The sequence below is a fragment of the Megalobrama amblycephala genome, linkage group LG5, assembly GCF_018812025.1.
Source record: "Megalobrama amblycephala isolate DHTTF-2021 linkage group LG5, ASM1881202v1, whole genome shotgun sequence".
Taxonomy (NCBI): Eukaryota; Metazoa; Chordata; class Actinopteri; order Cypriniformes; family Xenocyprididae; genus Megalobrama; species Megalobrama amblycephala.
In genome coordinates, this window is record NC_063048.1 from 28,486,921 (window position 1) to 28,501,636 (window position 14,716).

At 38.4% G+C, this 14,716-nt stretch overlaps 1 protein-coding gene across 1 annotated transcript in view; it reads right to left on the reverse strand.

The window, feature by feature from the left end:
• jmjd1ca (jumonji domain containing 1Ca) overlaps positions 1-14,716 on the reverse strand; it is a 62,719-nt gene that overhangs the window by 11,687 nt on the left and 36,316 nt on the right. The window contains 8 exon segments of the mRNA XM_048191640.1: positions 311-465; positions 1,019-2,181; positions 2,184-2,801; positions 3,009-3,123; positions 3,213-3,254; positions 4,363-4,494; positions 4,599-4,723; positions 6,289-6,394. Of these exon segments, the coding sequence (XP_048047597.1) occupies positions 311-465; positions 1,019-2,181; positions 2,184-2,801; positions 3,009-3,123; positions 3,213-3,254; positions 4,363-4,494; positions 4,599-4,723; positions 6,289-6,394 (2,456 nt within the window).

Below are 14,716 nucleotides of genomic sequence, written 5' to 3' on the forward strand. Positions count from 1 at the left end.
AATTGACGACGGACCATAGGAAATTAATTGAAAATGAATGCACACAATTAATGCACATCCCAGGTTGGTAATGTGAGTTTTAATAATTCAACACTCAGATCTTGCTTAAGACAGCCTGAGCCAGCATTTCTAGATCATACAATATGGAAAGTGATATGGAAGTGCAATGCAGTCAATGAGCAGTTATAGAAAATGAATAACACCCAGGAACATCTGTCACACCATCAGAAAGCAGTGTTCTGTAATTAAAGGCACAACAATGATATGAAGTCAAACAAAAAGTGTGTGCAGGATTGAGCTGGAAACTTACTCTGTGGTTTTGGAGGAGGTCACGCAATGTTGAGTGCTCCTAGATGCTCTCTGAGGGTCCGCACTGGAGGGTCGGATGGGGAGTGGGGGTTGCATCCCTTGACCGTCTGCATTAGTAACAGGGGTGGGTTGAGAAAGCCAAGGGCTTGAGGGGTTCTGTTACCACACAGACAAACAGAGTTTCAGGCAAATGTATTTATTTATTTAGTTTTGGATCGATCTAGAGAAGTCAAAGGACTTCAAAGCTTAGGAAGATAAAAAAAAAAAATTGATACACAATGTGCAAGGACGTAAGTCAATCCCCTCCTAGTATACAAGAGAACTCACATTGATAAACAATCTTGTTTATATCCATAATACATGTAAAGATGAACAGTTGGTTACAGATGACTCAAGGATTTCCTGATACCACATGAATAAAACGGGGGGGGGGTTGGGGAGCGGCTTAGTCTGCTGCCTCACTTTCTTTTAGTTAATCATTCTTTTCACCACTTGTTGTGGTTTTTTCATTGTCTTGTTCTCTAATCTTCTGTCCATCTCTATTTACCATCTCACCCACAAGAGTCATAGGAGCCCTAAAAACCTAGGTCCCCTCAAGCTCTTTATGTGTCAGAGCAACCCACTCTGTACCACAGCCTGACCAGGCTTAATATCATGACTGTTTCTAGAATCTGGTATGTGCATGCTAGAAGTGTGTGAGGACACTTACCCTCCTCACGTTGCCGTCAGAGATACCAGTGCCATCTGGGTGTGTCCATTTGGATGCTTGCAGGCCCAGTCCAGGGTAGCTATGGGCTCCATTGGGGAAAGGAGGCCACAGGAGGGGATAGAGGCCAAGAGGTGCCAGAGGAGCTGCACCAGAGGTCTGGCCCAGGAGAGATGGGTTACCTGAAAGGGCTAAGGGATGGTGGGGAAGGCCCATAGCTCCGATACGAGGATGTCCAGCTAAGAGTGTGCCAGATGGGGGCAGCGCAGGCAGAAGGGATGGAAGGAGGTGTGGGTGAGGGATGGTTGAGTGGGGTGTGCTCAGGGAGCAGAGGGGAGGCTGGGAGTGGAGGGGAATGGGAGAGAGATGTGCAGGATGAGGGGACGGACTCAGTAGCTTGCTGTGGGAGGAAGTAGGGGTAAGGCTGGGTGAGCTGGAGGAGGGAGATGGTGCTTTCAGGTGGTGTTTGGGGTTTGGGGGTGTGTGAGGGGGCTGGATGTAGGTGGGGTGGGCCTCAAGCTCCGCCCTGACTAAAGCAGGGTCTCTGTATATAGTGAAAGGCTCCTTCCTGTCAACAATGAGGGGACTTTTGGAGGACTTGTCTGGAGTGGGAGTGCGATTAGGTGTACAGGGAGGAGAATGTGTTGGGGTTCTGGATCGGTTTGGGGATGGAGAAGGAGTCCGAGTCAGGACCGGAGTTGCAGAGCAGGTCATTTTCAGATTAGGTGGCATTTTAAGGCTGCTAAGTGTTCTGTCCATAGATTTAAGCAGAGGAGTGCCCTCTTTCAACATCTCTAGAGATGCACTCTGCTTCTGTCTGGAAATCTCCTGTACATTCTGAGGTTTCGATATGATCTCGGGAGAGGAGCAAGGACTGACGTGCACACTAGGCTTGTGGGTAGCTTCCAAAGAAATGACAGGTCCGTATTCTGCATTCACAGCTGCTGGAGAACATCTCTGTTTAGAATCTACATCCTCCTTTTTGCTGCAAGGTTTGACAGGAGAGCGAGGGGATGCACCCCTTGGCTCCTCTTCTACTGTGACCGCAGTGTCATTGCTGGTGGTAATAGCCACAGAATGGGGAAATTCTGACCTCTTGACCTCTGATTGGTTAAACTCAGACCCCTTAGCTTCTGCGTGGGTGAACTCTGACCCTCTGACCTCTGATCATTTGTCGACATCTCATGCTCACCTTCCGCTCCTTCACACTCCAGAGGTGATGCATGTAGCAGCACACACGTGGTTTCCATGGAGACCAGCTGTTCACTCTCTTGGGATGCCAGCAGTGCAGACACGGCCTCCGAGTCCTCCCGAGACGCCCCCTCAGTCCTGTCTTCTATTTCTGTCGTTCCTCCATCACCTTTCTCATCTGATTTCCCACCATTGACACCAGTAGCACACTCCTGTGCCTCTGTTTTCCTGAATGCCCCATTGCAGGATTCACTAGGGAAATCGGATGGAGGAGTTTTTCCCAATTTCTGAGTCTCACACTCTCCTAATTGGCCGGGGGAATGTTCCCCGCCTTTATGGGAGAGGTGAACCTCACAGTCCAATGATCTCTTTGAAGTGTAATGCTGTTTCAGCTGTCTCTTTGATCCTGAATCCGAGGATGAATCCTGCACTCTGCAGCTGGAATTTTCAGAATCAGTGTTGTCAGACAGGTCGGACACCACACTGCTGGCTTTCAGCCTCTTCAACCCACATCTTGTTCTCTGCTTGTCATCTTTTTCCTCATCGTCTTTCTTCCTTTTTCTCTCACCATTGCTGTTTTTAGATTTGGAAGAATCTAGAAATAAAAATATATATAACAAGATCAATAATACTGATTTAGAAAAAGTTCAACAGCTACATCTAAGATTCTCATTGACACTTTAAAAAAAAAATCAGCACTCCATATCAAGCTAATGCCATAAATCCGAATCCAGCTCAATGTAATTTAACACAGATGGAGCTCTTAATATCATCATAATCATTATCCATGGCTACAGCTCACCTCTTCCCTCATCACTCCTCTTTCCGTCCCTCATTCCTTCTTTTTCATCATCTTCCATGCCGCAGTTCTTTGCGCTCTGCGCAGATTGCTGCTGCACTGGCCTAGAGATGCACAACTTCAGCACAGAAAAAGAGTGTGTTGTTAAACAAGATGATGTATAAGCATTCTGCTGTCATGCATTTGGAAGAGTATTAAAGTCTCTACCTGTTCATTTGTTGTAGTGTTATTTGATACGCTTTCTGTGCCCTGGAAGACACAAATACAAACATTTACGGTAACACTTTAGTATATGGAACACATATTCACTATTAACTACAACTTTTCCCTCAATAAACTTCTAATTTACTGCTTTTTAATAGTTAGTAAGGTACTTTTTAAGTTTAGGTATTGGGTAGGATTAAGAATAAGAATAAGGTCATGCAGAATAAGGCATTAATATGTGCTTACTAAGTACTAATAAACAGCCAATATTCTAGTAATATGCATGCTAATAAGCAACTAGTTAAAATACCCTAAAATAAAGTGTTACCACATTTACTTAGCTATCTAAATAAGGACATGCCATAGACTTCTATTGCTATAAAGTCAATACTAAAGCTAATTATAAATGCTATTAACCCTAACTGAAAACTTTTCTGTATCCCTAATCCAGTGGTTCTCAAACTTTTTTGCTTGTGTCCCCCTTTAAACCTTTAAAAAACTCTGGCAATCAGCAGTTGTTTCATTCTGTGTTGCTGGTGAAACGTTTAAACATATATGACAATAAGAGAGAATAACAGAGCAGAAGTTTTCATTTAAATAAACAAACAAAAAAAGTAATTATTTCAGTGATGCTGATTTGTATGAACAATATATAATCAGTGGCTGCAGTGAGCTCTTTTGACGGCTGCCTCACGAGCTCAGCTTCTTGTATGTCTTCTCGCTGGAACACGGCAGGGGAGCGGCGAGTTCACAATAGCAGCATGTGATGCAGTCTGTTGAAGAGGTGCTGTTCTACAGTGAGGATCATCTATATTGGGCTTGTTCAGATGGTGCGAAGTCAACAGTTTGAAGAAGAAAGATTTGGAGGAACTGGCATTTGGTGCCACTTTATAAGACAGAGAGCCAATCGCCACTCACGCACTTGAATGCCTTTGCCACGGCTGTTTTCATTTTTTTGTTTTCTTTTTCTGCGGATCTCCCGCACCCCCACCAACACCCCACACTATGAGAACCACTGCCCTAACCAAACACTTTTTTACAATGAACACATCCCCAAATGTCCCAAAGAAAAGTTGTCAAATTCACCATACTTTAAGGGGCAATTTTGGCCCAAAACTATGTAAAAAAAAAAAAAAAGATCATCTTTACTCACAAGAAAAATCCTATTGATCTTGGTGATATGTGATTTGCGTTTTGAGTTGTCTCCCATTATCGAGGAGTGGGTGATATCATCTAGTAACACCACCTGAACCAGCGACGGATCTACATTCACAGTCTCTCGAACCTTTTGAAGATTAAAAAAAATAACCTTTATATAAAACATATTTTTACATTACCTTACTCGCAACATACTCAACATGATATATATGTGTGTTTATGTGGTCTCACCTGGTCAGTCACGACAGCTACGGTTCTATTGTTCTGGTCGTGATGTGTGATGACTCCAGGAAGCCACTGGGTTTTGGACTCCTGTCTGAACACTTTCACTCTAAGGCCCTTAAGAGGACAAGCACCTGTCGCACAAAAGCAAATATCACACATATAGTAGCAAACAACTAACATTGATTTCACAAAACATCTTACTCTATACCTTAAATCACCATTGAGATAATCAAATCATAAAAACACTCATGAAACTCTATTTCTTGAATGAATCAAATCCTTATTTATAAAATGGACGGTTCTAAAATGTGTTCGTCAGCACTCATATTAATGCACCAGTACTTACTACAGTAAGGTTAATAAAGTATATAACTTGGCAAAAGAATTGGTAATGATTATTATTAATAAAATGAATTAATGAATTTCTCAAACATTGGTGACTTATATTTCTGTTGCGACTGTTTTACTATTACCATTGCTGTTAACCTTATTTTCATTGCTAAAAATACTGTAATGCATGGCATCTTGTGACTGTTTGCCGACCTATAAAATAAATGGTTTGGACTGTGAATTTGAATTGGATTAATCACATTCAAAAATGTGATGCACATGATTTATATTCTATATGAACATCCCACACTGACGTGTCCTAACCAAACCCGATGCACTAAGATGCTAATGACAAGCGATTTGTCTGTCCATATTAGACACGAGGCTACAAGCCACAACATTAATCACAAATCTCAGCCAATCAGAAGAGTGTGTGGGCATAGTCTTTCTGCAATACCCACAACAAAATGTGTATATACTAAATTGAATAAAAATGAAACAATTTTAAAATTGTTAACAATATATATTCATTGACTATATATGTTCATACAATTTTTGTCATGGAATACACTTGTTTGTTCACAGATTTCACAGTTTAAACATTCCTGTTTCCTTTCATTTATTTTATTTACATATCAGAGGTTATCCATTGTTGCTTTCATTATGGATATTATAGTCATGCACAATGATATTCGAGCTACAATTAAACTCTTTTAGGATTATACAACAAACATAATCAGTACCTGTGATTATCATTGACATTTGACACAGTTTGTATGTCCCTGTTCCCAGCCAGAAATTGAAACCATTATTTAAAAAAAGAAAAAAGAAAAAGAAGAAGAATCCCCTGTAAATTGTTGTATATCGCAGTCATGGTTGGTTGGAACAAAAAGAGATACCTTTTACTGTGTGTCACGGCCTCTGGAGTTGGGCTAATGAACTTAATAACAATTGTTTATTTTGATTAATATTAATATATGTAATCTCTCAAACAGTAGTATTTTTTTAACATTTGGCAGGTTATTTTAACATATTGCTCTGCCTCAGATTGTGCCTGAGGAAATCATTGCAACGGCCTCACGTGGTTTACAGCTTTATATGAATCCAGTCAAACATGAGTGTCAGCACTGATGAAGATACTGAATATGTAAAATCCTGTGTGTACTCAAGCAAACAGAATACACTGAGCAAAGATGTTTGACAGTAAGTCTTCAAACAGTCGATTCTGAGTTTATCAGATTACCTAAGCATCCTTATCAGTCACAGATACCAAGAACAAACCAAATCACAGGATCTTCACACGATCAACATTAGAAAGATCTTTCCGCTGGAGAATCGAAAGCAGAGAGAATGTAGACATGAATACCTTGCTGAAGAATGTTCTGGAATTGGTTCTGTTTGAGCCAGGCCTGGACCTGTTCCTGCAGAGACGGATCATCTCTCACAGCCGGATTTCCATCGCCCACTTCATCCTTTAACAGCAAAACAACACAGCTTGAGACAAGTTCTGGTTTTCTTCGCTTTTTTGAGGAGAGCAAAAGATTTTATCTGCAATGATCATACTGAAAGCTCCAGAAGAAAAGATGAAGATGAAGGAAAGCAACAGTTGCACACCAGACAGTTTCAGATGGGGGAGGGATGATGGAGAGAGACAGTGAGAGAGCATGCACACACACACACACGCGCACACACACACACACACACACACACACACACACACACACACACACACACACACACACACACACACACACACACACACAGTATTTACACATGGTATTACTCATCCATGCACACAATAGACACACCTCCTCACTGTACACACACAAGACTGGAAATTATGTAACGGTAGCGTAGTGTGGATATTTAAGCTGAACTCCAGCTGAACTCCCAAAACCTCTGCCTGTTCCACACATAAAGTGCATTAAAAATATATTATTTCCAAAAAACTATTACATCACACATCGCTCTCTTTCTGTCACCTGAAAACACACTCACACACACGTTCTCTATTCACCTATGATTTTTCTTCTTCTCAGGATTCAGGTTTATCTCTTGCTCTCCTGTAAGTTAAACTTCCTTGTTCCTAACACTATAAGCTACTCAATACATGTGTCCAAAGAAAAAAAAAGAAAAGTATTGTTACTAATAAATATCAATTAATAATATTATTATATAAATATACTATTAAATCAATAAAAATTAATATAAATATATAAGTAAATATATTATAAAATATATTATATTAATTATTATATTAAAAAGTATATAAATAAAATAAGTAATAACATTTATTATATATTAAATATTATATAATTAGTATTTATTGTATTTATTATTTCTCATTAATAATCTGCATATTATTAATTTTAAAATTATTATTAGAATCATAATTTTATTGTTATGTTCTATTATGTTAATTAAAACTTAATAAATTAAATAAAGCACTTTGTATTAAGCACAGAAAAAGATGAGTGGACCAGTTAAGGAAGACTTGCATAGATCTTTTTTGTTTTCTTTCTCCCTTTCTTTTTTTTGGTCGAAAAAGCAGTCAAATCCAATCCCAGTTATCAGCGCTCTCTTTCTTTCTTTCTCTGGCCATCAGTCTTCATCTAGCTAGTCTAATGCCTCAGTCCAATTTCTCCTGTGTGACTCGTATATGGCTGACCCCAGAGTCTGCATCATCATCTTCCCTTTCTCTCTCTCTCTTACACACACACACACACGCATACACGCGCACAAACGTGCACGCATAGCAAGACTCAGGTGCAGAGAATAGAAATCTTTTACAACAAAACTGTGAACTGTTAAAGTGACTTCAAAATGACAGAAACAGCCAACTAAAGAAACAAATGATACTGATTGTGCTGATGTTCATCCAGCATGACACATTTATCAATGTGTGACAGAAAATGCTCTTGATTTCAGAGATGCACAGAAGCAGATAATATCAGGCACTACTCTAGTTTGTAGATACTGTTTCTATGCAATGCTAAACGGTTGTATCATGAGAAAACAAATTTTCCTTGACAATGAGTTTTTTGCAGTAGAGTTAAAAGATCAGAATGTCCATTCATACAGCTGTAATTTAATTTCTTTTTAAATTACTGGCCATCATAATGGTTACTAGTAATATGTAATACAATATGTAATGTGTACATAAATGTAATTATTTGCTTCTGATATCAGCCAATTAAGCTGTATCACATGAGTAAGAGTGCTGTTGTACTTGAGAAAAAAAAGAAGAAAAAAACATGTGTAAATAAATCTGATGCAATGTGAGCAGATCTAAATGTAAAACTATTTTTGCCACCCTTATCTTGAATTCAGGGGGCTTTTTTCTTCATTTTTTGTGCCCTCATTAATTTCAGACCCTGTTAACAACTTTACTTTAAGCAAAATTAAATATATTGATATATATCTATCATAATGACCAATAAAAAATTACTCATTTTGATATAAGATATTGGTCATCTCACCCATAAACATTAACAAGAAAGCACTGCAGTACAGCAAAGAAAGCTGCAGCTGCCCAGTTGTGTAGGTGTGATCCAAATGTGTGCGTTTTTAAAGAGTTCTAATAATATCAGTGTGTGTGAGCGGCCATCTCTGATTACTATCTGCCCTTGCATAGCAAACATAAGGCGGTATGTGTGTAAGAGAGCAGACTGCATTAGAGAGGGAATGAGAGAGAGAAGGGGAGCAGGACAGAGAGAGAGAGATAGAGTGTGTGTGTGTGTGTGTGTGTGTGTGTGTGTGTGTGTGTGTGTGTGTGTGTGTGTGCGTGTGTGTGTGTGTGTGTTACTCATCTGTGCTTCAGTTCTCAGGACGAAGGGAAGACATGATTTATTCATTTACCCACAGGCAGGTTTTGATCTCTCTTTCTCTCTCTCTGGCTCAGACTGTCTTTCTTGTCTAGCTCACACAAACATACACAGTCTCTCTCTCTGTCTCTCTCTCCCCCGCTGTTTCTGTGCCTCTCTCACCTCGCACTTTATTTCTCTCTTTGACAACACACACACACACACACACACACACACACACACAGCTCTGCTTCACTGGCCTTTAGGAGGGGGGGGGGGGAGCGAATGGAGGAGGAATGAGAGAGGAGATAATAAGACAGGGGGATGAGGGAGGTGTGATTGGACAGAGCGTTATGTGGGCAGGATGAAGGGCAAATTGAGCTAACGATGATGGTAAGGTTAATTAGTGTTAATTAGCATGTTACAGCACAGCTTCCTTTGATTGGTGGGCTGGTTTTCCTGCTTTTAAAGTTCTCTAAACAATCTGAAATTCACTCACTATGTCAATCAAGACAAACAAACACACACACACACATAGTCAAACTTGCTCTGAAAATAAAAGCATCTCTGCACTTCCCTCATACATATGGAACACACACATACACACAATACACGATCACAATCACATTAACTCCCAAACATCCGCACACACAAACAAAACCTGAGCACACACACCTCAGCTGACCTAAACATGAGGAATGAGATGAAGGCAAGAGTGAAAAGAAACACAGTCCAGAGAATGAGTGACGCATCGCAGGACAGAATGAACATGATGATCAGAAAATTAGTTCTATTAATAATGCATTTCATTTATTCTGTTTATTCTTTATCTAATTTAACAGTGCATATGGATATTTTAACTACAGATAGTCTGTAACTGCGAAGGCTGTGTTAAAGTTCACGTCTGACATTATGAATTTTTTCAAAAGAGCACGAAATTATCTCCATTTACGGTATTAAAACTGAACCCTGGTCTTGAATATTCCAGGTAAAATAGCTCACACAGAAGAGCATGGCCCTGCCAAAGCCAAGGTCAAGAGTTTGATTCCTAGGGAATGCATGAACTGATATTAAATGCAATGTGAGTCTCTCTGGGTATAAGCATCAACTGCATATGAAATGAAATGAAATGTAATGTGAAGCTCGATTAACAACATGCGTGATATTCTGTTGACTGCCAAAGGCAATTACTCAGACTCATACCTCAGTGTGTAAAAACAGAAATGTGTTGACAGTTATGAACGTACGATGGTTAACTTGTACGGTTAACATTAGTACGGCCGCATCTGAGGCAGTAAGTGCATCGAATTAAGTTTCCATCAACTTACAGGTTATGAAGTTTATTGCAGCTATGTGGGAGCTCAGTTTTTTTCTGTCATGTGGCCACAATCTCATGTTATAAAAAGATGAAGTGCTACGCACAGGCTATTTATGATGACTCAACAGCAAGACTAAGACACTCTTGTCTGCTCCTCAAATACATAAAAGATTATAGTGTGTGAGTTCTTATTCAAACAAGTAGTTCTTTATTTACCTTTGCATTGCAAGCAAGGAGAGATGGTCCAATCTGTGTGTGGCAATTCAAGATTCAAGAAGCAAGTGGTTATGAGGTTTGACCGATAGTTTGAGGAGCCAATAAAGTTAGTCACAAGCTGTTTTCAATACTTTATATTGGTTAAATATCTGCAAAATACACAGACAGACGTAAAAGTGTGACTAACAGGAATGATTTATGAAGACAAATAATGACGAAATATGGACATATGAGGTTTCTGCCTGCCAGTGATGATACTTTACATGTTATTAATTCATTAAAGTAATTTTCTTACAGAGTTTTAGCATTAAAATGAAATAATAATAATGATAAAATATTATTTCTCCTCACTGTAATTGGACGTGCGAGCATAGACACATGCCTAGAATGCCTATGCATAAATCCGGCCCTGATTAGAATGATTTCTGAAGGATTGGAGTAAGGCTGCTGAAAATTCAGCTGTGCCATGACTGGAATAAATTACATTTGAAAACATTAAAATAGAAAACAGTTCTTTTAATACTTACTAATTATAATTACTATTTTTACTGTATTTCTGATCAAATTACTGTAGCCTTGGTGAACATAAGAGACTTCTTTGGAAAAAGATCAATTTTTACAAAGTGGATGGCGTGTCTCAGGCTGCACTTGACTTCATGCAGCGGTGTCCGCGAGCCACAGGTTGAGAACCTGTTCTAAAGAACAAAAATGTTTCTTTATGTAAATTTAAAAGCTTTCTCCACCTTTGAATCATTTTTGTTATTTACCAATAACATTAAGGCCTACTTTTCATGATCCAATCAGCAATAATACTCTGTACTTAGAAATATTAGTGTCATGTTACAGAATTTAAATTCTTGAAACTAAATCAGTTAATGGCATATTCAGAAATATGCATGCTGTAGTAAATATTATGAAAGCCTGAAAAAAGATTAGAATGTAACAAAGTTTACCAAACCTATAGAGCTTTAAATGAGTTATGCCCAGCGTTGGGGGTAACACATTACAAGTAACACGAGGTAGGTAATCAGATTACTTTTTCAAGTTACTAGTAAAGTAACGCATTACTTTTAAAAATTTACAACAAAATATCTGACAGCTCTCCTGTCCCCATGTTGAGAGAAATCGGGAGTGCAGAGGTGTTGTGTGCGCTGTGTGAACATGATGGTTATTCTAGACTAGTCCTAAGCTAAATGTGAGCGTACATTGCCTGTGTCTCAATGTGCACTATCCATCCTAAATAGTATGTGACATTAGTAATATTCAATACTATTTAGGGCGGATAGGGTGGATAGTATGCACAGCAAGGATGCAGGCATTTATTCATTTATAGGGGTGTAACGATACATCGATATGGATCGATGCATCGTTCAAACGTCTAACGATACGATGCATCGATGCCACATTTATAATATCGATATGAGGTACCTTTATTTTGACACCCTCCACAACCTCACGTAACGTCCGCATTTCCGCCAAAGCGCGCATTTTCGTTTTCTCACCATACAGTCTGCTTGCGTGTCAGATTGCGAATGCGATATGCGATGCAGCAACAAAGCGGTTGTAGCAGCGAAAAACAGATGCAGAAAAGTTTGTGCCTGCTGTAGGACGCAAATCATGGGTTTGGAAACATTTTTTATTTCTGAAAGCAGATGGGCAGGCAAAGAAGTCTAATTGACTGTTGCCATTCATCATAAGCTTGATTTATTTTATGTGACTTTGTGAGTCATTTATTTTTGTAATTTAACTGTAATTTTGTTTTGTTTTTTGTTGTTGTAAATGTCCCAATTGGGATAGAGCGTGTGTAATAAAAAAAAAAAAAAAAAAAAAAAGAGAGATTAATACAAAAGTTCATGTTATCAATTTTGGTTGTGGTTGTGAGTTAATAAAAATATAACTCGTTGTATAAACCTGGCACATAATATCTATATATCGATAAATCGATCAATATAGCCCTGAATCGAATCGAATCGTATCGTGGAATTTTTTGAGGTATCGGCAAATATCGTATCGCTGGCTGACAGAATCGATATCATATCGTATCGTGATGAACTGTCCGATTTACACCACTACTCATTTACTTCTCCTGCATCCTGTTCTTCTGTATTCTAGAATGGAAGAACAGCTGAAAGGCTTGTTTGTTTGAGCTGCGCCCTCTACTGTACAGGCATGAATTTGCATGTTCTTCAGCCTGAAGCTTATTCATTTCACTTTTGTTGTGAAAGGGCCTTTACATTTGTCAAAAAACTTACAATTGAAAAAATTTAACTTGAATGAAAAATTTAAATTGAACTTGTTTTTTGTTGTTATAAAAACAAACAAACAAGCAGCCTAGCCCAGATTAAAATGCAAAAGTAACGCTTTACATAAAAAGTAATGCAATTAGCTACTTTTATAGGGAGTAACGCAATATTGTAACGCGTTACTTTTAGAAGTAACTTTCCCCAACTCTGGTTATGACAATTACCTACTATAGCACACAGAGGAAAAAACTTAATCAAAGATAACCACAAACCATACGGCACTAAACAGAATTCATGGACGCTATAGACATAGTTCTATTTTTAGAAACTCAAGTGAATGTTTGTAGCCACAGTTTAGTCTTGAGGTTTAGTGGTTTAATTCCAGTTTCAATCAAAGTTCGGTTTGATCATTTTCTCCACTGTCGTTTCTACGTTCTACAGGATGTGAGGTGAGACAGGACGCACTGCTGCGCGAGAGACAGGATGGGCTGATAGAGTCATGCGAAGAGTGAGATGACCTCAGTCTAGCACACAGCCAAAGCATCACCACGGCAACATGTGCAAGAGAGACATCAGGCTGATCCAACTATTGCATCAGGAAGAGAGAGATGAGGGGGGGATGGAGAGAAAGAAAGAAACAGAGAGGGAGAAAAACAGACATACAGACAGATACAGACAGATTATTAAAAAGGATGAGCTAGTGTGTTTGCGTAGCATGTACAGAGAAAGATTATAACTGGAGAGCAGAAAGCAAGAGAGAGAATAAACAACCTTGTTCTCCTTCCTATGGCGAGAACAGCCACACACACATATATCCAGAGAGAGATAGAGGATTAGAAATAGATGATGCCGAAACGTGCTTCACTGAATTCAAATTTGAGAGAAGCGAGAGGAAGAGAGAGGGAAATGTGCATGTTATGAGAGAAGAGAGACAGAAAGACTTGATTGAGAGGGACAGAGAGAGAGAGAGAGAGAGGGTGATGAAGTAGATGAGATAATGACAAACAGAGGAGAGTGAGTGAGAGAGGAAGTATAGAGGTGCAGACTGACACACACAGAAAGAGTGCTCATAAAAATCAATGCAGGAGTCTGAAGACCTGTCCTTCAGTAAGAGAAGAACTGAGAGCGCAAGATCAGACACAGACAGAGAGAGAGAGAGGTGCCCTTTCCTCTTAAATAAGAAACCCTGAACTATATCACTGTCAAATGAACAGAAATATCTACAAGGCATCTTATGCTGTCTCTTGCTGTGTCGACAGCAACAATTTTGTGTGTTTGGGGTGAGATTTTCTGATCAATAGCAGACGGTGGAAGCAGCCAAGAAACTGTTCGAAAACAATCATATTTTTCTAATTGTTGATGATAGCAGCACAAAAATTACAAACTTTAATTGAATGAGAAGATCATGTTGTCTATATTACCAATGAAACTAGATTAAATGCACCATAATATAATATTGGTGTGAACACACTGTACATTAAATCATTATTAATCCTATTTATTTTCTTAATGTCTCAAATTATTGTGAATAATTAGTGCATGTTAAAATGATAATAATAATAATAATAATAATAATAATAATAATAATATTTACCAATAACATGATAATTTTACATCCATCCCATCAAATCCCAATGAATAAAATTATGTATGCACACACTGTACAGAAAGTGTGGCTTTTATCAATAACTAATAATTAGTTTTGTGTTATGATATGATTATGATATAAATCTATACTGTTTTGCCCTTTTCCAATGTTTACACTTCAATTTAGAGTATAAAAGTTGGATAAATAGAGTTGGATAAAAGATCCAACTTTTATTTAATTCTACTGATCTACTGAGTGTAATAATCAATAGAGTAGAGTGGAATATAGCAGCATTGACAGTCAATAAGAGCAAAAGAGAATAAATTAACAAATAAGAGAGTGAAAACAAACAAAAAAGGTGAGAAAAAACAAAAAAAAAAGAACTAAAAAAATAATGTGAATGTGTGTGAAAAACAGATGGAAAGCAGCTTTTCTTTTATACGCACTGAGTGAAGACTGTGTTTGCAAGTGTGTGTGTTTGTGTCTCTCTCTCTGTGTGTGTATATGTGTTTGTGTGTGTTCTTATATACATGGTAAACCAAATGGCTTAAAAAAAAAAACCATACTAAATGGTATTTTTTTTTAAATTCAAAAAATGCAGACAGTTTTCTGTGATGGGTAGGTTT